This window comes from Palaemon carinicauda, chromosome 15 (assembly GCF_036898095.1).
Source record: "Palaemon carinicauda isolate YSFRI2023 chromosome 15, ASM3689809v2, whole genome shotgun sequence".
NCBI classification, from domain to species: domain Eukaryota; kingdom Metazoa; phylum Arthropoda; class Malacostraca; order Decapoda; family Palaemonidae; genus Palaemon; species Palaemon carinicauda.
Window position 1 is genome coordinate 81,269,177 of NC_090739.1, and position 25,221 is coordinate 81,294,397.

The 25,221-nt window shown below is 37.0% G+C and overlaps 1 protein-coding gene and 1 pseudogene across 1 annotated transcript in view; one reads left to right on the forward strand and one right to left on the reverse strand.

Annotated features, from left to right (window-relative positions):
• Positions 1–7,149: 7,149 nt before the first annotated feature.
• On the forward strand, positions 7,150–17,229 carry LOC137654035 (uncharacterized; annotated as a pseudogene).
• Positions 17,230–23,478: 6,249 nt separating this feature from the next.
• LOC137654036 (protein FAM200A-like) overlaps positions 23,479–25,221 on the reverse strand; it is a 2,645-nt gene continuing 902 nt past the window's right edge. The window contains exons 2-3 of the mRNA XM_068387670.1: positions 24,800–24,864; positions 23,479–23,595 (exon numbers count right to left, since the gene is read on the reverse strand). Of these exons, the coding sequence (XP_068243771.1) occupies positions 23,479–23,595; positions 24,800–24,864 (182 nt within the window). The remainder of the gene's footprint in view (positions 23,596–24,799; positions 24,865–25,221) is intronic.

The window sequence follows — 25,221 nt, forward strand, 5'->3', positions numbered from 1 at the left end:
AATTTACAGAAAAACATAACCGCTCAAATAGCAAGAAATCTTGTTCTTGGCAATTCGAGCATAATGTTAGTGGCAGGTGTGATGAAATAAAATGGAGGGAATACAAGCTTTCCAGAACTGTAGGGTACATTATTTAAATACGAGACTGAACTGCCAGGATATCAGATAATTTTTAATTTGTGGCGCAGCCCTGTTGCCAATAAATATCAATTATTGATAGAAGTGAATCGCTCAACAAATAAGAAAGTAACTTGAATTTTTATCTAGTTTTAAAGATAATTCCCTTAGTATTGTATGGCAATGCTAATCCTATATTACACATGAGAGATTTGTTGATTTATTATTCTGCCGTCTTTCTAAAAGAACCTACACTTTGCACTGAATGACTGGGAACTGCAATTCTGCAGCCATCGGGATGAGCTGTTACTGCAATATTATTGTAATAACGAGATTAAGTTAGGAAATGGTTTTCTAACTGGACGAGTTGTTGCCCTTTCTTTTGCATTGTATCTTAAAGCACTGAAATGTTCGAGGCTGCGCAAAGACTAATAAAGATATTTAGATCATATCATATTGCCATTTACAATTTGAATAACTCATGTATAACGGAAATATATGATTCACATATACAATACCTCATTTTTTCATTATTAGTAGATACTAATGTTTGGTGAATTAACAGTATATCAGGATTTTTTGTTTTCTCTAAAGACTTATATCACTAGAGTCCATTATAGTGTATATTCCCAAAAGCATTTGGTACTAACAGCATATCAACGGCATTTGACACAATTTTTGAAGTAAGAATATCTAGATTAATCTATTGTTTGTTTGCTGATGGTAGTTTTAGTAAGGTGTATAGTATTCTTTATTCAACAGCTGATGCTATTAGATAACCTTCATGGTACGCGTTATCCCTTTTAAGAAAAGGTACGAGAACGGATTTGCTTGTTAGTTGTGTTTAGAATAAAACATTCACTTTCAATAACGTAAGTTTCCTAATTTCCATTTCATTCACTCATTTTATAGAATAGACGAACTTGGTATGATATGCTATGGCCAATACCAAAACCTATAGATTATCATATAAATAATAAATAGAAAAATACTTCGAAATACATTTATTGTACTTGGTTAAATATCTGGACAGTCGACTGAATATTAAGCATCTTGACCGTCAACCGAATGTCAATCATCTCAACAGTCAATTGAACTTTTCAAAATCTGATCTGTCAACTGAATGGTAATAATCTGGACAGGTAACTGAACCTTCAAACATATGGACAGTCAAATGAATATCAAGCATCTTGACATTCACTTGAATGTTAATCTTTTGGACAGACAATTGAACCTTTAAACATCTGAATAGTCAACTGAATGCTAATTATCTGAACAGTTAACAGAACATTCAAGCATCTGGATAACTAACTGAATATTGATTATCTGGACAGTCAGCTGAAGCCTACTATTCTGGGCATTCAACTGAACCTTTAAGCATCTGGAGAGTCAGTTGATTATTAAGCATCCTACAGTTAACTGAATGTTAATCATCTGGACAGTTAACTGAACCATCAAGCACCTGGTCAATTAAATGATTATTAATTATCTGGGCAGTCAAGTGAAGCCTACTAATCTAGACAGTCAACTGAAGCTTTAAGCGTCTGGACAGTCGGGTGAATATTAAATATCTTACAGTCAACTGATTGTTAATCTTCTGGACTGTCAATTGAATATTCAGCGTCTTGACAGTCAACTGAATGTTGTTAATCTTTTGGAGAGTCAATTGAACCTTTAAACATTTAAACAGTCAACTGAATGTTAATCATCTGGACAGTGAACTGAACCTTCAAGCATCTGCACAATCAACTGAATATTAATTATCTAGACAGTCAACTGAATACTAAGTATTTGGAAAATCAACTGAATGTTAATTATCTTGACATTCAACTGAATGTTAATTTTCTGGGCAGTCAACTGAACCTTTAAACATCTGGACAGTCAACTGAATGTTAATTATGGGGGTAGTTAACTGAACCTTCAAGCAAATGTACATTCAATTAAATATTAACAATCTGGAAAGTTAACTGGACCTTCAAGCATTTGGACACTCAACTGAATGTTAATATCCTGGACAGTCACCTGAATATTAAGTATCTGGACAGTCACCTGAATGCTAATAATCAAGACACCCAACTGAACCTTCAAAGGTCTGGATAGTCCACTAAATGTTGATTATCTGGGCAAACAACTGAACATTTAATCGTCTACAGTAGGCAGTCCTCTGAATAATAATTCTCTTGACAGTCAACAGAACCTTTAAGAATCTAGACAGTTTACCGAATTCTAAGTATCTGGACAATCAACTGAATGTTAGTCATCTGAAAAGTCAACTGAACCTTTAAGCGTCTGGATAGTCAACTGAACATTAGGAATCTGGACCGTCAACTGAATGTTAATAATCGGAACAGTCAACTGAATGTTATTTATCTTTCGAGTCAACTGAACCTTTAAGCACCTGAATAGTCAACTGTATGTTACTCATCGGGACAATCAACTAAATCTTTAAACTTGGAAAGTCAACTGAATGTTAATCCCCTGGGCAGTCAGCGGAAGAACCTTCAAGCATCTGGATAGTCGACTGAATACTAATGATATGGGCAGTCAGTAGAACACTCAAACACCACGACGGTCAACTGAATATTAATCATCTGGCAGTCAACATAATGTTAATCGTCTGGACAGTCAACAGAATATCAAGTGTCTGGCTAGTCAGCTGAATGTTATTTAATTGGACAGTCAGCTGATCCTTTAAGCATCTGCAGATTCAAATAACATTTAATCGTCTGGATAGTCAACTATGCCTTTAACAATCTGGACGGTCAACCAAACCTTTAACAATCTGGACAGACAACTGAATTTTAAATATCTGGACAGTCAACTGAAAGTTAACCTGACAAAACAGTAAGTTCTCTGAATTCTACTTTCATGTTTTTATTATGGTTGAGTTTGAGAACTCTCCATTTTTTTTTTTCGCATGGAGACATTGATATGGAGAGTGGTATTTTTTGGCATCTTTGACGGCCGGCAGAGTTGCACTTTTTGTTATTTTTAGTACTATTACTAGCTAAGCTACAACTATAGCTGGGAGGCAGGATACTATAAGACAAAGGTCTCTAACAAAGAAAATAGCCCAGTGAGAAAAGGAAATAAGGAAACATGTAGTGTGCCTGGGTATCCCTTCATGGAAGAGAACTCCAACCTAAGGCAGTGGAAGACCACGGTACAGAGGTTATGACACTACTTAAGACAGGAACAACTGTTTCATTTTGGAGTGTCCTCCTAGAAGAGCTGTTTATCATACCTAAAAAGTCTCTTTTACCATTACCAAGTGGACAGTAGCCACCGAACAATTGTAGTGCAGTAGTTAAGTCCTTGAGTGAAGAATTTTTCTGTTATCTTAATGTTGTCAGGTGTTTGAGGGAAGAGGCGAATGTTTAAAGAATAGACCAGACTAATTGGTGTATGTGTAGGCAAAGAAAAATGAGCAGTAACCAGAAAGGGATCCAATGGCTTAAAATTCGTTTTCCTTTGATATATAATTCATAACTTTTATACTCTACCTTTTCGTTGTGGGAGGACGTTCTGTGGTGAAGAAGGAAAATAACATTTTCTGGAGGCCATGCTAACTTTGGTACATTATCTAGAATGCTCATACTGTCAGCTGTGTTTTAATAATTATGTTTTTTTAAACTTATGACTTGCCTTGCCAACTGAAATTATTAGGAATACTAATAAGTAAGGGAAATAGCATTTTATTGTAAATTCTAAACATTCTTTTAATTTTGCTTCTGTAATACGAGCCAAACTATCTTCGTCTGAGAAAATAGCTATTGTTATTGTTCTTGGTATCACTACTATCATTATCATAATTTCCACAGGTATATCGTTATCCATCAATCACTACCGTCATTTGAGTGACAGACCGACACTGTAGCTTTAATAAAAGCCACCACGCTCGACTTATCAAAGTTTTACATATTCATATTTACAAAAATTTCATATTTCATGTCTCGCTATGTGCATTACTTCTATCTTTTGTTAGATGGAACAAAACTTAATGGCATCGTCATATTCCTTCTCTCCCAGACGCTGATGGTGGAGAAAGCAACACAAAAGGGGAGTGAGACAAAGGCTGTTATTTTCTCACTACATCCATTCCGCTGTTCCTTTCCAGGTTTCTTCTTAGTCACGAAACATATGGAATGATTAGATTGTAATTTACAAAATGGAATGGTCTCTCGGGATATCTTTTGTTCCATGGAATTCTTGAAGAGGAAATTGTATGTTACATGGGATTAGTCTTGGCGTTAGGTAACAGTAGAAAAATAATGTATGAAAATAGGAGAGAAAAGATCGATGTCACTGACGGTTCTTTTACGCTTATATCAAGAATTCAAAAGACACATTATAGAATGTAAAAGGAGAAACAAAAAGTATTAAAATGAGGAAGCCTATCTGTTGGTAAGAAAAATGAAGGTAATGTGGTTTCTATGTCTTTATTCATCTTCAATGAAACTGAAAATTTGCGTATAAATACTACTTAGAATAAGGTAAGAATAAGACAAAAAGGAGGGAAAATATGAGAAAAATATTAAAATTTAATGAAAATAATATTAGAGACGAACGTATTCAAGTGATGCAAATCTGAATGTACCAGTAGAATATGTAAAATATCAAATTAAACAAACAAACAAATAGATAAAAGATAAACATTACTCGAAAAATAGAAATGCTTATAGCTCAGTGGCAAGACGTTTGACGTTTAATATTACAGCTTTTTAAACTTCTGAACATAAAAACTCTTCCATGGGACATTGTCGAAATATATAATTTTGAATTAAACAAAACAAGCAATTCTTGTACTTGCCACCATGTCACCACAATCACTCATCTATTAGGGGTGTTGGCGTTCGTCTTTCACTTAAGTGGATGATTCATAAGCATGTTGAGGGATGATCCTCGCAAACTATGAGTGAAGACTTCTGAAAAGAAACCCCTATGCAGATGTTCTTTATCATAACTACCATTGTTAGGAAAAATGCTCATCTTTATAAGCACACTGGCTAGGAAATAATGGCTACTGATGCAGAAGCCTGAAGTATTTGGCACTATCCTTAACTCACTATATAGATAAAAGTATTGAGAACTATACCGTAGAAAAAAAAAAAAAAACAGTTTTACGGAATCCTTCAGTAACCTTATTGTTGGCATAGGAGATTAATGGATAACGGATGACCAAGTGATGGCCAAAATTTAAATTTTTCGCATCTGTCTACAGCTTGACCTTCACAGCTTGACCAGAGGTTAATGGCTTAAAAAATGACAGGTATTCCATCCAACACACGTTCATAAGGACACTTGTGTTTAAGAATTTTATCTTATGAGGACAGGTCAGGTTTCGCAGCGCATGATATTCTGTTAAAATTGTTAACCGAATTGGACTGACAGACAATTTCGACAAACTAAAACAAATCTACATAAATCAAAACCTCCTGAGCAAGGATTTAAACGGGTAACAATAAATAAACATCGACTAACAATAACATTCTATTCAAACTGAAATAGTGTTGCTCTGAATTTTCCAGGTAATTTTGAATGGTATTTATTATATCAATAAACATAATAATTTTTCATTAGTGAAAACGGTGAAGCAAAGGACGTCATAATGAATTTCAAAAACATTTTATTAATTTTGTTAGTTCTCGTTTGCAATCTAGAATTGTTCAATATATATTAATTTGATGCAAAATAATAAAAAAAAATCTGGTCGCTTTGCGTGCAGATCCTCGTGCCTGTCATCCATTGATTACTAACTCTAGGAATTATTTATTCACATTAAGGTTTGCTATAATAAATATAATGGAAGTTAGTTCAGGATATTTAACACCAATTTCATTTTTTCTTTTTTTTTTGGTAAATCATTGGAGTATCTGTACTTCTACTTTGGTTAGAGTTAGTGTAGCCTCATTTCTTATTTCTCATATTTTGTTGTCCTTACCTTCTTGGTTGCCTTATAATAAGTGCAGTCAACAGTTCTGGATTTGTGTTTCCTTACTTGCCAGTATAAATAAGCCTATTTTAAATCAATTTAAATTACTCCATTTATTTGTTTATCTTTTCATTTCATTATATCAACTAGAAATCTACAGCTTTCTTCGTCTTTGTTTTTTGTTCTTGCAATGAATATTAAAATCTATCTCCTTCCTTCCAACGTGGTATGCAGGCACGGAAATAAATATATCTAAATATAAATCGATAACTAAACTTAAATCTAAATCTAAATCTTAATTTATATCTATATATACCATGCTAGGTGGTATATGTACCGTGCTAGGCGGTATATGTACAGTGGTAGGCAGTATATTACCACGCTAGGTGGTATGTACCATGCTAGGAGGTATGTACCGTTCTAGGCGGTATATCGACCATGCTAGGCAGTATATACCATGCTAGGCGGTATATCTTAGCAATCTAAGTTTGCCAACGGTTATACTTGTATGAGCAACTTTGTGGAGTAATGAGAGCTTTAGGTGTGGAGGAAATGCCCCCCTAAATCTCGATGAAGTCACTAGCAGCAGAGTGACGGATTGGGTTTAAGGCGATAGATAAACTGTCTCTCCTGCTTTTACTCCTGATGATTAGCGGTTGATCTTACTAGAATTAGTATGGACCGGCAGGGCCGCAGGGGTCATTTGGCTTAGTTAGATAGGCATTGCACATCACAAGGAACTGGTTATCCTTTGATGTATCTAGCCAATGAATTCTCTATGGATTTAGTCAGTCACGGAAAGAGAAGATGACAGAATGGCCCCCAGTCCCGGGCGTAGCAGGGTGCTAAGAATCTCCCGGTTTATGAATACTAAATAAAAATTGAAAATGAGTAATTGGAATGTTAAAACCATAAATCAGATTGGGAAGTTACAGCAAGTGGGAGTGAATTTATGATATATAGTTTGGATATCTTGGCTCTAAATGAAACACGTTGTAAGAGGATTAGTAAGGAAACTTTAGACCAAGGCAATATATATATATATATATATATATCTACTCAGGAAGATCAGATGGAGTTGGAAGAGAAAGGGAATGATGATGACACCAGGAGCAGAAAAGGCATTAACCCAGTGGAGAGCTGTAAATAGTAGATTGTTAGTCGCAAAGTTCAACTCAAAGCAGTGCAATATGAGTATTATAGTTTGCTATACCCCAACAAATGATTCCCCTGAAGAAAGGAAAGATGAATACTATGAAGAACTGCAGAAGGTAATAGATGAGAACCCTGAGAGAGATATGAAAATTGTGATTGACGACTTCAATGTTGAAGTTGGAAGAAATAATCAAGGGATAGAGAATGTGATGGGCGTCGAGGGTCTTGACAAAGTTACAATTGAAAATGGAGCACATTTCATAAGTTTCTATTTTGCAAACAATCTGGTCATTGGAGGTACTCGTTTTCAACACAAGAACATTCACAAGTATGCATGGACTTCACCATGTGGCAATTACAAAAATCAGATAGATCACATTGCCATTAATAATGAGAGAAAGAGGACTGAGAAATGTAAGAAGCTATAGAGGTGCAGATCTTGGTAGCGATCACCAGCTCCTCATTGCCACACTGAAATTAAAACTGAAAACACCCAACAGGAAGGCAGATAGAATACCTAGGTTGGATGTAACTAAGCTTTTAGAAGAAGATCACAGAAACACATTTGTAATTGAATGTAGGAATCGATTTGCAGTCTTGGAGACTTTAAGAGACGAAGAACAGACAATTAATGAAGAACTGTGTGATATTAAGAACATATATCAGTCAGTTGATTGTGAAGTCTTGGGACACGCAGTTACAAGGATAAAGCCATGGATACCAAATGATACTTGGGATACTTTTAAAAGGAGACAAAGACACAAATTGATTGTTGAAAGTTTTCTAGGAAGTAAGGAAAATTATAAGGTAGAACATGCTAAGTATTCCAGTATTGATAGTGAGGTCAAAGGAAAAGCTAGGAATGACTGGAGAGACTATTTAGAGAGTAAAGCAGATGAGTCTGAATATGCTATGAATTCAGGAAGTGGCTGTGGTGTAAGAATTGCTCATGGAATTATTAATCAAATTTCGACTGGGGTAAAGAAGAAGAAGCAGCATATACCCATCAAAAAGAGAGATGGCTCTGTTATAGTAACAGAAGATGAAGAGATACAACGTTCGATGGAACACTTCACTGAGGTTATGAATAGGAGATATGAAGGAAATACTTTGACTGATATACCTGAAGCTGATGAAGACCTTGATGTTCCCATGAATAACTTCAGTGTGTTTGAAGTCGAAGCTATCCTAAAAAAACTAAAGAGATGTAATGCCCCGGGATACGACGGAATAACTGCCGAGATGTTACTGGCCTAAAATGAAGTGACTCTCAGAGTACTTACATGGTTATTTTGTAGAATGTGGATGAAGAGGCAAAACCTGATGAATGGGAGTTGGAAGTGTTGGTAAAAATAGCAAAAAAAAAAAAAAAAAAAAAAAAAAAAAAAAAAAAAAAAATGAGGCTAAACACTTACGTTAGTTGTTATAAAAATATATAGTATGTTTATTCTAAAGAGATTGGAGAGGAAGATTGATGAAAAGCTGAGAGTCAACTTTTGATGGCATTTGTGGTCTATGAAAAAGCCTTTGATATTGTGCACCACCCAATTTTGTGGAAAGTTATGCGTTGTTATGGAATTCCTCTTAAATATGTAGATTTGATTAAGTCTGTCCGTAAGCATAGCAAGTGCAAAGTTAATGTTAATGGAGTTATATCATATAAATTTCCAGTGAACAGCAGAGCACTCCAAAGGAATGTGTTGTCACCTATGTTGTTTACCCACCTCATTGATTTTGTAATGCGTAGAACAGTCAGAGATGGTGGAGAAGGGTTGGACTGGATTAGTGATAGGAATTTAGCAGATTTAGAGTATGCTGATGATGCTGTCCTTGTTAGCAGAACACCACAGGATTTGCAATGTTTGCTTACAAGAATGCATGCAATATCACAAGAGGTTGGGCTGAAGGTAAATAGAAGAAACACAGAGATGATGAGAACGGAGTATGTAATGGAAGATGAAATATCATTGGAAGGAGAAAGAATTAATGAAGTAGAATCATTTAAGTATTTAGGAACTATGATCTCCAATACAGGGTCCTTAGAATTAGAGTTTAGTGAATGGTTGAAAAAAGAAAATCAGTCAATGGCTAGGTTGAATAAAATTTGGAAATCAAATCGCCTGAAATTATATATAAAAATCAGGCTATATATCAGTTTTACTCTATGGACATGAGTCACTGTATGACAATGAAACAATCTCTAATAGATTTAGTAGATCTGCCATTGAGTTATATGTCAGGACAAGAAATGAAACTATGAGAGAGATTACTCGAGTTCATATGTGGATGAGATCATGGAGAGGGGTAGATGGAGAGGGTTTGGGCATGCTCTTTACACTCCCCAAGAGAGATTAGTTCACGAAACGTTCAGCTAGGCTCTACAAGGCACTAGAATAGTTGGAAGACCCAGGCCTACACATGAATGGAGAAGTATTGAGCTTTTAGGTCAAGATAGAGACGACTGGCGAAATCTAAACGAGGCCTTTTGCGTCAATAGGAGTAGGAGGAGATGATGATATATATATATATATATATATATATATATATATATATATATATATATATATATATACAGGTATATATATACAGGTATATATATATATATATATATATATATATATATATATATTGCATCAGTGTCTATAAATCTACCTTTATCTATATATCTATCTATACATACATATACATATACTTATACGTATACATAAGCATATACATATACGTATATAAAAATGACACTCTAACCTGGTGCAAATTACCTATGACTTTATGAATTTTTTCAGTGAACAGAGATTTTATACAAAAAGCTAATCGAATCCGTCATGAAGAAAATAAGAATAACAAAATCTGAAGTTCGCAGTTATAATTCGATAAAACAAGTTATTCGATGCAATTAAAGCCATATAAAGGGTTTCCTGTTGTACTAGAATGGTAACCTGGTATGAAACGGGGGGCGTGATAAATATAAATCAATAATTTCAATGGCTATTTATAATTTGAAAAGAGGCGAAAAAATCTCAAATATATAATGAATATAGTAATTACATAACAAATTCAATTTGCATTGTTACTCTGATACACAGCTCTAAGCAACTGTCACTCTTATTTGTGTTCATTCTGTTATCATATTTAGCCAATTGATAACAATGATACGTGTTAAAGAGGATTGCCCCTCCGAAAAAAAAAATTGTATTTGGTGGAATTAACAGATGTCTACAGTAATCTGATATATTATTTGCTACATCAATAACTATTCTTGGTTGGATCTCTGGGAATTCCAAGAAGACAATTTCTTTTGCATAAATATAAAACATTAAAAGTTCAAGTACATATTCCTGTAGGTACTCTGGACCAACAAAATATTGTGATCGACATTTCACTTCGCTTCATGGCAATATCAAAGTCGCAGTGTCGAAAAAAACCTCTCGGAAAAAAGTAGTTCTGCAAATAGAGCGAAAGTATAGATTCCGATCCTGTTCTGAGAAAACTCCAATGACATACTGACAACACAGAAACTACAAGGCTACAGCGCGCTTTAAGCTTTAAATCCAATAATTATTGGATTTCATTTTTTATTTCGTTTGAAATTTAGGGTTTATAGGGATTATCCATTCTATAGGAGTAACTTAGAGTAACATCAAAGGTTTTATATTGCCTTTGTTGACTCTGATATTGCTGATGGTTCGATGGTGCTTTGTTATAGTAGGTTTCTAACTATTATAATGAAACTATTTTGTCAAAATAAAAAAGTGAAATTGGAGGCAGTGCTAAAGCGTCACATGTCTCTTAACTGTTTTTTTTGACAAAGTGTGACCCTACCTTGCAGGGATTACAATAAGGCTTTGGGATATTAATAATCAATAGAGGAGAAAGAGTGAAATAGAGATTATATATAAACACACACTCATTCACACACATACACACACACCTATATATATATATATATATATATATATATACACTGTATATATATATATATATATATATATATATATATATATATATATATATATATATATATATGTATATATATTTATATATTTATGTATATATATATATATATATATATATATATATATATATATATATATATATATATATATATATATATATACATATACACACACACACACACACACACATATATATATATATATATTGATATATGTACACTAAATTTATGTATGATGAATGATAAGACTTGTGGATAGGGCTTATTTTTTTTCAAATACGATGTAAAAATAGAACAGTTTTCATATGAAAATAAAATAATTCCTTTTATATATGTAATTTTAAATGTAACTGAAGTATCGTTGGTCTGAAACTAGATTTCTAGATACTCCTTCGGCACCAGTGGGATGATTCGAGAGTGAGTCCTGGCGCTCCATCATGCTACGTAATGCTAGCCGTGGGCGCTTCTCGTCTGTCAGGGACATTCGGTCCCGAATGTGTATTGGTCCCTCGTATAAAGGATAGGTGACAAGCAGGAGAGAGCAGACTTGACAATTACACCGCGCTGGTGTTTGGACACATTCGTCAAGGTAGCCTATGCCCTCAGCGTCTCTGAAAATTAGTGACTACACACAACGCTAGAAAATCTTGAAGAAGTTCAAAATTCATCTGTTTCAATGTCAGAAGCTGTGTAGCTACATATTAACCTTTTATATCTAAAACTAAGCAACACCGTCTTTCCCTCGCTGCATAGAAGTTTGGGAAGTCTACTCAAGACTTACATCTTCGTAATAACTCAAGAATATTATTAATTAGTTTCTGGTGTGCCGTGGGTAATCGGCGGCTCGTGTATAATACTGTAAATATCTATATTAAAACTCAAATATAGTTATATATTATGTTTGCTGGCTATCATTTTCACGTATTGTTAATGTAGATTTGCATAATCTACGTCATGTACAAGAGTTGAATGTAACAATATATATATATATATATATATATATATATATATATATAGACATATATATATGTATGTATGTATATATATATATATATATATATATATATATATATATATATATATATATATATATATACTAATATATCAAAAGTTCCTTTTTAGCTTACTTGATAATAATAATAATAATAATAATGATAATAATGATAATAATGATAATAATAATAATAATAATAGATGGATTTAATTTCTTAGTTTATTGTTAGGAACGCAGACAGGCAAATGCCTCGCATAAATTTCACCTATTGTTTAGCAAGCATGGATCCAGCAAGTTAAAAAACGGGAGGTTGGAAAATATGACCAGAACAGCTGGGTGCCAGGGGCCGCTGTGTGTCCCCGGAAGCTAATAGGGTTTTAAGCTATTTTTCATGTATTTGAAAAAATTTTTCTCCTCATAATTGAATTTATAAGGTGAAAATGCCTTATGCAGTAACAGCAACCCGATAAAATATATGAAGTATTTCAGCAGTCATCACTACAATTACTTTCAGTACATGACTATACATTCCCGTGAAACTTTATCAATTGACCACCATTTACTTATATCTGTAATTATCAACCAAAAGCATTTCTTGACTCTTCAAATTGTGGTTAGTCCCTCCACTTCTTTCAATTTGATTCATATCAGAAACACAATATCTTTATTTTAAGATCATCTAAAATGGATTTTTACAACTTGGGATTTTGTATGAGAGAGAGAGAGAGAGAGAGAGAGAGAGAGAGAGAGAGAGAGAGAGAGAGAGAGAGAGAGAGAGAGAGAGAGAGAGAGAGATGATTTCAATCTTCCATATATTTTACTTCATTCCTCTTGTAGCAACTACTGAACGGAATATGTTGACTATCTAGTTTTATCAAAGTTTTCGTAAAATCCAAGGCTGTTAGCATGAAACCTTTTTAATTTCTTCATATTAGACATATCTCCGAAGAAAAGCCTAGTTTTCATTTCTTTGAAGCTTTTAGTTTTTTCCGTTTTCATCCTGTATACTGTACTATTTTTTATATAGAAATAAGTTACTGTTCTTTTTTTGTATAGAAACAAGTTACCTCGCATATTAAAACCTCAGCATTGCTTGCAACATATATTACATTTAGAACCGGTAAACCTATTGAACAATTATAGAATTATGGAGTTTTCATGCCACATTACATTGCAATCCCATTTAAATGTCCACCACCAGTCAATAACAGTTTTGCCTCAAATACTGAACAGAACAAAAGCTAACCGATAAAACAGCCATGTCAGAGTTTTCTGACGATTGATCTTACTGCCTAGAAAATTTTATTGTCATTTGACCAGTGTTCCGACACATGATTTAATCTCTTTGAAAAGGTCATATCGAAATAAATTCAGCAAAGTAAAAAAATCGCTTGATTTAGCAACAGAAATATGCACCCCAAAAGATCACGAATCAACATAAAAAACCGAATTCAAAGGTCGCTCATGAATGGCAGAGGCAAGGAACAGTGACATTGGCCTAGCAAGCAGGACAATGCCCTAGAGACTGACCATAATATATTATATGATCAGCGCCCAAACCTCCTCTCCATCCAAGCTAGGACCAGGGAGGGCCAGGCAGTGGCTACTGACGACTCAGCAGATAGACCTATAGGCTCCCCCAACCCCCAACCTTAGCTCACAAGATTGGTAAGGTTGCAGACACTAATGGCACTAACGAGTCTGAGCGGGACTCGAACCCCCGACTGGCAAACACCAGGCAGAGGCGTTACCAATCAGACTACGTTGATACATAGATATATCAAGGGAGAGAGAGGAGCGGTTGAAATTTACTGCAGTACAAAATCGAAAACAATTTGTCTTTATCAATTGTATTAGAATACTAGAATGTTGGACTGTGTGTATATATATATATATATATATATATATATATATATATATATATATATATATATATATATATACAGTATATATATATATATATATATATATATATATTTATATATATATATGTATATATGTCCCAAGCCTTGCATAAAAAATATGTAGATGTATATGTTAGTTTTATACAGTGGGATTATTGCTCTTTATAAGATCACAATTTATAAATTGCGAAGTCATTGGACTATTTTATAGGTGGTGTGTCTTAAGTTATATGGGTAACAGTATCTTTCATTCACAGTGAAGGTTTCCACAAATCTAATAGTCTTAGCAAACTGACACAGCAATAATGCCTTAATTGCTTAAAAAGAATTTTAGTACCACTCAAACTCTCACCAGATCCACACTACTCGACTATGAGTATCCATCGACATGGGACATAATTGGTGTTAGGTGAAAGAACATGCCTGTTTGCGTACGCTACAGGACAATTACCACCCGCGGACAACTACCCCACTAGGACAACTACCCCCCTAGGACAACTACCCCCCAGGACAATTAACCCCTAGGACAGTTACCCCCTTTGCACAATTACCCTCCATAATAGTTAATTTGTTAAATGAGCCTTTACTCGTTATTTACTTCATATAATAGTTAAAGATGTATAAAAAAAGATATCTTTAACTATTACTTTCAGCTCATTTTTTTAATAAGTTCAGTGTCACTATTGATTGCCCACAGAAATATTGACTTGCTCCAGACTAAGAATATTTTAAAAACTTTTTCCTTTTTCGTATATTATACAGAAGTTACTTCCTAAGAGAAATATGGAATTCCTGAAAAGGGAAAGAGGAGGAGAAAAGCTAGTGTATGAAGGATACCTATATGTTAAGCAAGAGAATTTGGCCAACAGTGCTGTGTCTTATGCCAGGCTGACACTTGCACGAATATGTGGCACGCATTGGCATGACTTGAGTCGTGGCAATGCACAAACTAGTTGTAAACTGGTGTGAAGTGTACGTAAACCCGTCGTGACTTCGTGGCATGTAGTGACGAGAATTTTGAAATGTTCAAAATTTTGGTCACGACAAAATTTCGCGACCAGGTGGTGAACTATGCGCAAACTGTTCATGAAATCGTCGTGACCTCGTCGGGACGATGTGGGAGGATGCATGCCAGTGCGTGGCAATGTGTGCTATGCCACGACTGTTACGAACTGCCACGAATAGTTCACGAACAGCTCCCGTTGAGTTCACGAGTAGTTGACGACATGTTCACGAATATACGCGCGTTACAGCGTGGCCCAGCCTTCCCACTGACATGGTCACGTGTACTTCACGCATTGATGGCACAAGCAGTTCATGACTAGTTTACACACTTCACGAACAGTTTGCGCATGGCATAAGCAGTTCACAATCAGTTCCCAAACAGTTCATGATCAGTTCACCAGCAGTTCACGACTACTGCATGACAGTGGCGCTCACGTCGGTGTGGGGGTATATATAGAGCTTCCTGGACACTGCTCGCCATTCCAGAGGTCGCCAGCGAAGAGACAACATGCCTAAAACCAAGCTGACAAGAAGAAGAGGAAAGCAGAGAAGGCCAGAAGCCAACAGGCCAGAGGCAGAGACTGCTGATAGAGATAATTCCCCTCAGTCATCTATATGAAGTCTTGATATCATGATTACGGAGACGCAGCAGGATCCAATCGAAGGCCAGAGACAGCCATCCAGTGAGGACAAGGTTAACAGAAAGCAGAATAAGCGAGTCCGGGTGTCCAAGAAAGAAATCCCTGATTACCGCTGGACAGAAGAGGCCGAGTTTAGGTTAGCCGACCTTGTGAAGGAGAACCCCCAGCTGTATGACAAGAAGCAGAAGGAGTGGCTCAATGTGGTGGCCAAGAACAGGCGGTGGGACCGAGTTGGAGAGCAGCTGGAGCCTCCTGCTAGTGGTGCCTAATGCAAGAAGCATTACGAAAACTTTAGAACCAGGGTGGGGAAGGTTATGAAGAAGGAGAAGAGTGGAGCTGGCCAGCCACAAAGGAGTGCCCGTGATGACCAGATCATGAAGACCTGGAGTTTCCTGATACAACACATTGTCCGGGGAGAGGCAGTCCCTAGTGAGCAGTTTGCTGTCCCAGAGTCAGCTGCAGTGACGGTCAGCGATGGAGACGATGACGAAGTGAGGCCCACAGGTTCCCAGAGCAAAGCATCTACTAGCACCGGGAAGGGCAAGGGCAAGGGGAAGCAGTCCAGCCCACCAACAACACAGACAGCCACCACAACCACCAACACCTGGGTGACCCATAGCAACCTCAGTAATGTAGTGCAACAGGTGAGAATCCCAATGTCTACATGCAGATTGTATTCCAGTTTCATCCATTGCTTTTGACATGGCATGTGCAATATGTTGCATTGAAATGCTATACTAAATTGTTATAATGTTTGTATGTTTCAGATCATCTCTAAAGCAGATTCCTTGGCGGCCACCCACTCGTACACTGGCCAGCACAAGATCGTACACGATTTTGCGTGCCTGCTGGAAGGCCACATGCATGCCATCCCGGAGGACTCCTAGCATGAATTCCAGATAGACTGTCTCAACCTTGTACACCGCTACAGGCAGCGGTGTCAGCTCTTCCAGCAGCCACATCAACAACCACTCATAACCTGGCCAGGCCAACAGCACCAGCAACTTTGGCAGCCCCCTCAGCAGCAGCAGTTCTGGCATCAACCTCAACCAGCCACCTTGCAGGCACCGCCAGAGCAGCAGCAGCAGCTTCAGCAGCAACCTCCAGCCAGTCAGCCATCACCTGTATTGTGGATGCCACCCCAGTCACTACAGTCTTCAGGCCAGTCCTCCTGGCCCCGTACCACTGAGTGGCAACCAGGGATTCCACCTGCACCCTCAGCCACCCTTGTCCAGGCTCCTTCACCAACAACTTCAGTATCGTCAGCCACCCTTATCCAGGCTCCTTCACCAACACCTTTAGTGTCGTTGCTGTCAGCCACCTTCAAGACACCTGTGACACCACTCAGCTTCCTGGTCCTGACCCCGGGGTCCATGGTCAACAGCCTAGAAGAGGGTGTTTCACCCTCATCCCTCTACACCTCAAAGGAACTCAACACACCACCAGTCCATCGGGTATCCCCATGCAGCGGTACCAGAACCAGCAAGGACACTGACCGAGATGAGACGCTTCTAAATATTTGTAAATAGTTGGACTATGATACTTGTACATATTTGTTGTTTGCTGATTCTATGTTAATAAATTGTTTTCTTATTTCAAAACACTTGTTTTTCTCTTTAACCTTAAAATAAAGTAAAAGAAAACGGAAACGAAGCAAAAAAAAAAATAAACGAAAAAGGAAAGAAAGAAACCCCCAAAAATAAAGGGCAACAAAAAAATGGAACAACTGTGGATGCAACTCATGGAGCTACTACCATTCTTTCTTGCCAAGGGACAGCACCAGTAGGGGACTTGTAGTAATGTGACAGGTAGTCTCGCTGATCCTTTGCATCCTTCTGGGTATGATGGCCGGTTAGAGGCAGCAGCCCCTGCAGGTGTCGGTCAGTCCTCCATCCACCAGGGATCAGATCATGTGTGTCCGGGTCTTCGCAGTCCACTTCTGAAATTGCGTGGGGGTATCTGATGAGGATTAGGTTGTGCAGGACACAGGCACACATGGTGATCAGGTTGATGGTGTTGGGGTGCTGATGCATCATCGTCAAGAAGCAACAGAACCTTTGACACATAATTCCAAAGGCATTCTCCACGACAGGTCGGGCACGAGACAACCTGTAGCTATATATGCGTTCTCATAGGACCTGTGACCAATGGGAGAATGGTTTCATCATCCAGATTCGGAGAGCAAAGGCGTCATCCCCTACGAAGTGATAGGGCACTGGCTGGTCATCATTAGGGAGTGGTTCTGGTTGAGGCACTCCAGCTCTGTTCTCTTCTACAGCATCATGCAGGGAACAGTTACTCCATGTTCCTCCATCCGACGCACCACCCTCTGCTCCAACATACACATAGAGGAACTTGTAGGTAGCATCTGCCATCAGTACAATGCTGTGGAAGCTCTTGTAGATGTAGTAGTAAGAGCCTGCATTGTGTGGTTTCTTTATGGCGATGTGCTTGCCGTCCACAGCCCCCAGACAGTTGTGGTAATTCCATCTGGAGCTGAACCTAGCAGTAACTTCCTTCCACTTTTGGGCAGCGCAGCACTTCGTCCTTGTAGACCGCGATGATGGCTTTACACACCTCGGGTATAAACTTGCAGATGGTACTTGCTTCAACCCTGAAGCAGTACTGCAGACTTGGATAGGAATTTCCAGTGGTTAAAAAGCAGAGGGTGGCAGCCAGCTTGAGTCCAACTTCAAGCGGTTCCCTCATGAAGGTGGACTGCTTCTGGAGGCAAGGGGTTAACTTCTCAACCATCTCTTGGAACAGGTCAGCTGTGATTCTGTGGTAATTTTTGTGGCCCCTTTGATCTTCCTCGTGGAGTTCAGTCATTAGACTGTCATACTGTCCAAACTCGTGCCTTCTGGTTAACCATTCACTGACCCACACTTTCCTTTGTGTCTTTCTTCGAGGTGGGGTTGCCTTTTCTTGCTTTTCTGCCTCTGCCAGCCTTTTCTGCTGCTCTTCAACAATGGCTAGAGCAGCTGCCAGGTATAGGCATCTTCTATTCTCTGCAATGATTGTGTCTCTGACATTAAGCATGTTGTCTCTTCCAAAGCCAATCCAAAAATGACCAGAGGTTGGAGAGGCCCCGTTTTTATATAGCGTGGCCAAGTTGGCACGATACCGTATGAATTGCGCAAATTCGTCGTGCCAATGCGGGAAGTGCGTAAACTATGCGTGAACTCGTCGTGCCAGTTCGTGTCAATGTGGACATTGATGGGCAGGCATTCGTGAACTATTCGTGAACTCGTTGGGAACTCATCGTGACCTATGCATGAACTAGCCATGAACAGTGCGGGAGCCTCCCAGCTCGTGCCCCAAAATGGCACGACAAATTCGTGACCAAAAGTGCAAGTGTCAGCCTGGCATTATGAGTGTGATGAGCGTAGAAATAAAGTAAACTGCAAAGCTAAAGTTAAAGTGGATAGCCAAAGAAATACAGTTGTTGCATGAGTACACTCATAGCCCAGATGATGCAAAAATTGAAGCTCCTCGAACTCTACAAAATATGAAAATGAAAACAGTCAGTACAGAGGAAACTGCTCAACAAATAATTGGAGAAGCATGTTCACAAGTCACTGAAGAAGTAGGTGCAAAATTGCCCCCCGGTTCATCATATACGATGCAGCATCAGACGTCAAAGGCAGAAAACTTGCCATTCAAGACCTTTACCATAAAGCCCGAATGAATTGACATTAACAGAAGTGTATTGGAGAACACTTGATGACCAAGAGTTTTTGTTGCATGACTCTGGAACATTTGACTACAGAATACTGATCTTTGGTACGAATAAAAACTTAAAATATCTAGGGGAAGCGTCAAATTGGTTTTTAGATGGTATGTTTAAAACTGTACCTAGAATTTCTTTCGTAATTTTATACAATTCATGTACATATCAACGGTCATATAGTACCCTTGGTTTACATTCTTTTAAGCGACAAAAGCCAAGTAGCATACACAGCCGTGCTTGAACAATTAAAAAAATTAGTAAATGGATTAACTCCAAAAACTATCATGGTTGATTTCGAAATTGCTATGATCAACAGTATACACACGGTTTTCCGCACACTCAAATAAAGTGTTGCTTTTCTCACTTGAGTCAAAACCTCTACAGAAAGATACAAATCTACGGATTTCAGCAGCGTTATCCAAATGACAAAGAGTTTTCGGTTAACATGCAAATGATAGCTGCTATTGCCTTTATCCCATCTCATGATGTTGAAAGGGCTTTTGAACGCCTGTGAGAAATACTGCCTCCAGAAACCTACCATTTACAGGATTATTTTGAAGATACGTATATTGGATGCTTGTGCAGACGAGGACGACGTCAACCTATGTTTTAAGCCAAGTTTTGGAATATGTATGAAACGGCTACAGAGGAACTTCCAAGAACCAACAATTTCGTTGAAGGATGGCACAGAAGCTTCTAGCAAGTGCCGGTTGCTGTCCTCCAAACATTTGGAAATTTCTAACGTTTATTAAACGAGAACAATCTTTAGAACAAGTAAAGCTGGCTCAGTGTGCAGCTGGTTTGATAAAGAGCCTTCTAGGAAAAGATATTGGGACGTTTCAAAGCGAATTATATCAATTGTTAACACTTATGAAGGTCAAGATGTTTTAGAATATTTATGTAGAATTGCACACAATTTAAAGTTTTAGATAAATTGTCCAGCTCTTCTTATTATCTTTTTAATCATCTAAATAAGTATTTTAATTACTTTGTTTTCTATTAACCTTCTTTCTATTATATGGTATTTTAAAAGATAATTGTCGAGGGGGAGGGGTAATTGTCCTAAGGGGGTAATTGTCCTAAGGGGGTAATTGTCCTAAGGGGGTAATTGTCCTAGGGGTAATTGTCATAAGTGGTAAATGTCCTAGGAGGGTAGTTGTCCTCGGGGGTTATTGTCCTAGAGCTGTTTGCGTATGCTTTAAGCGAAGTTGTTCTTTAAGCCGGTAAAATAAAAGTTCAAGATGCCTAGGTATACGAGGTTTAACACAGCAGACATTGCTGCTGCAGGAGATGAAAACGAAGGAACATTAAGTTTTAGTGATGTCGACGAAGAATACAGACGAGAACAACGAACGCAGGACTTAGAAAATAGGTGAGATAACCTAACTGAATTAATAAACAGAATATTAGTTGAACGGGAAGACCAGTGCGCAGCCACAGCATATATAAAGGAAGTTCAAACCTACACGATTGAAAGCACACATGCACAACCAATTGAAGATACTCAAAATGTCGTACTTCAAACATTGTCAGAACTCTATGCAGGCGTTAGGCCTTTTGATGATCAATGGCCAAATGAAGGGTTTCAATCGACTATTCTTTCTTTTTAATGCATAGACAGGATCCTGTGATAACATATACAGTCCTGATAAATTCGAAACAATTGCCAAATTATTCAACTGAGCAATATCGAGTCTATTTACTAAATCTCCCAAGGAGAGTAATGAGATCCACTGAAAGGTTTTTGAAAAGAGCTAATAAAAAACACAGCTCTAAGTATGATAGATGGTTCAAAACCACATCGGTAAAGGTTTTTGTGGGTATTTTCTTGAAAACCCTAAGTTCAAGTCATTTTTTTTCCTATTTACATATTTATTTCAGGAATAGTAATTCATTCATTACCTTCGCCAACTTCGTTGAGGCGAAGGTAATATTTTGATAGGCGTTGTCTTCTATGTGTTTGTGATTCACATAACTGAAAAGCTATTTGACCGAATCTCAGGAAACTTGGTGGGATGATTGGCCATGATCCAAGGACCATTTTATTAGATTTTAGGAGTGATTCGGTCAAAATTCAAGGACAAGGTCACGAAAAGGTAAAAAACCAATCACAAAACTAAAATACTATTCGACCAAATCTCATGAAATTTGATGGGATAATTGACCATGGTCCAAAGTCAATTTAATTAGATTTTGGAGTGATTGGGTCAAAAAGTCAAGGTCAAGGTCACAAAAAGATAAAACATTTCTTTTTGTTCCATCTTGGTAATTTTTATCTGATTTGCATGGAAGTAGTGCCAAAATGGGCAAAATTCAATTGCCTATCTTGTGAGATACAACATGATATAGTGATACTATTACCCTTGTTTGTGTATTTATTTGCTTGTATGTGTCTGTGTATTTGTGATTTGCATAACGCAAAAACTATATGACCGAATCTCATGAAATTTGGTGGACGATTTGCTATAATCCAAGGACAATTTGATTAGACTTTTGGTGTGATTGGGTAAAAAGTCAAGGCCAAGGTTAAGAAAAGGTGAAAAATTTCGTTTTGCTATATCTTGATCAATTTTTATCTGATTTGCATGAAAATCCTGCCAAAATGCGTATAATTCAATTGCCTATCTTGTGATATACAACATGATATAGTAATACCATTATCCTTGTTTGTGTATATGTCTGTAAGTCTATCTGTCCGTTTGTGATTCGCATAAACCAAAAACTATTTGACCTAATCTCATGAAATTTGGTGGGATGATTGGCCATGAACAAAAGACAATTTGATCAGCTTTTGGAAGTTATTGGGTCAAAGGTCAAGGTCAAGGTAACGAAAAGGTAAAAAAAAGCCTTTTTGCTATATCGCGGTAATTTTTTTTTCCGGTTTACATGAAACTAGTGCCAAAATGTGCATAATTCAATTGCCTATCGTGAAGTATATAACATGATATAGGCGAAGGTATGTGCTCTACCGAATGCCCATTCTAGGTTTTAATCTATATAATCCGGCAACAGACAAGTAAATTTTTACCTAACCCCTTTTTGTTTGATAAAGTTTTTTTTTCAATGTTGATTTTTCATATAGAGCATGTATATAACAATATTTTGGTGGGTGTAAAAATTTCACCCTTGGAGAAATTGAGAAAATTTAAAAAATCCAAAATAGCAGCTGTGAAATCTGAAAAACATTCATAAGTAATTATGATAGTGTCAAGTAATATGTCTTTACGTTTTCCGGTGAAAGGAGTGCGATAAAAAAGTGCTTTTGATGATAAAAGTAAGACTAAGCCCTAAAAGTTTAAGAAGGCAGCCAAAAATATATATTTTTGTTTTAACGGTCACAACACGTGCAGCAATTATTATTGAAAATATGACCCTTATGGTATATAGAACATTTTTGAGGTATAGATAGCCAAGGAAAATTCAAATAAAATGTTCAATTTTTTAACATTATTTTTAAATCATTAGAATGGATTTTGACCGTTGTATTGGCATCCATAATAACTATATTCATAAAAGTGTCATTAATGTTTATAATTCAATCATCATCTTCTGCATTATCAACGTCTTTATTTCGTTCATTCTGGCATTCGTGTCTGCCAGACATACACAGAATAAGAAACATGGATTGTTGGCACTGCTACAGCTGCATCTTTGAGTTTTGTATGAGACCTGGGTTTGACAAGATCATCGTGTGAGTTTGAGTAGATCAAAAGGAGCCAACGGTGTGTCTGGTGGGACAGTGGCTGGACTAAGAGTAGTAGATCCTTCTTTTAGAGACCAACCATGTTCTGTTGGGTCTATTGTTAGTAGTGATCTAGTCCCAGTAGAGATCATAAAGGGCCGTGTTTATAAACAACAACACGGGGAAGCGGATACAATAAGTATTCAACAAGTAGCATGGGTTGAGACTGGTACTGTTCTGATGACTGTAGAAGACACAAATATATTCGTGTTGCTGCTACCCTTCTGCTATCTTGGTAACATCTTGTGTAATGTATTGATGGCCTTATCGATCCTATGACGTTCTGTACTGGACATTGATGCATCATTAGACAAACAGAGATGTATTGCCAGACTTGTTTGCTGGTTGCTGTCTCTCAAGCTGTGAGAGTATGGCATTACATTTAGGAATTGGGAATGGCATATCACTTAAAAGTTCTGAGATCTACAATATACAGACTAGACTTATTAGGGAACATTGGTGACCAAGTACAGCTTTCAAACATCGTCGATCAAACAACACAAGTCATGCTAGCTTGCTATGGACAGTCCAGCAGCAAATCAAGGAAAGAGGCAGAAAAAAACCTGCGGTCACTTACAGTTGGCAGAAGCCCTTCCAGTGTACTAAATATTTATTCCGTACCTCCTATTTCCGAGGCCTTCAGAGGAAAAGTTGCTTGAGCTCATCTCCAGTTGGCAAACTAGAAGATTACTTTGAAAATACACACCACCAGCACTGGACCCAACAGCACATGGTTAGTCTCTGAAAGAAGGATCTACTACTCTCAGCCCAACCACTGTCCCGCCAGAAACTCCGTTGGCCCTCTTGATCTACTTAAACTCTCACGATGATCTTGTCAAACCCAAGTCTCTTACAAAACTCAAAGTTGCAGCTGTAGCAGTGCCAACATTCCATGTACATTATTCTATATATGTCAGGTGGACGCGGATGCCAGAATGAACAAAATAAAGACGTTGAGAACGCAGATGATGATTGAATTATAAACATTAATGACGCTTTTATGAATATAGTGTTGATGAATTTTGAGTTATCAAAGATGTCAATACAACTGTCAAAATACATATTAACAATATACAAAAAATGTAAAAAAATTTAACATAAATATAGGTAAATTTTCACTTGTTTGAACCTGAAAACAAACATGAGTATTATATGCAATTATGCGGATGTCTCTTGTAATACTTTGTTATTTGACAAAGCTGGTCCAGGTAACAGCTATGAGTGGTAAAACTAGTTTTATTGATTATTTCTTGCCTTCTATACATAACAATGTTACATACAACCCTTACAATCATAATTTCAATAACAACCACTGCACATGTTATTAGCGTGAGAATGAAAAAATAAATTTTTGGCCGCCATTTTGAACTTTTAGGGTCTTTCTTTTATCATCAAAATCTCCCTTGTATTACACTCTTTGTACCTGATCATTTTGAAAAAGTCATATTACTTAACATTCTATCTCAATTCGGCTACTTGTGAGGATAGAGCGTTTCACAGATGATTTTTCATATTTCACAGAGGCCATTTTTAGATTTTCTAATTTTTCTTCATTTCTCCAAGCGTGGTATTTCTATACCCACCAAGATATCGTTATGTACATGCTCTAGATCAGGGTCTCCCAAACTTCAGGACACCATGGAGCCCCTGTGCAGGACAAAGGTTTTTCACGGAGCACTAACAAGATAATTTCTAAAATAAATATGAAAACCATTAATTTAAAATTTTAATACTAACTAATGATTTTTGGGTTCCTTGACTTAAGGTTTAAGCCAAAGGGAGCAACCACAAAAGTATTGACAAATTTGCTTCTTTGGTTGTCTGAGATATGAGTCATGAAAATATATACCAGGTAAAGAATGCTCATGATGGATATGTATGAGAATAAACTACGAATGATATCGACAATTAAAATGAATAGGTCGAAGAAAATCACAACTAAAGAATGGTCTTTATTATTGTTCTTCTTAAATTGATAGCCAGAAATCATGCCAACTAATAACAGAAAGACCTGTTCAATACAAAATATAAAAAACTATAATAAAAAAA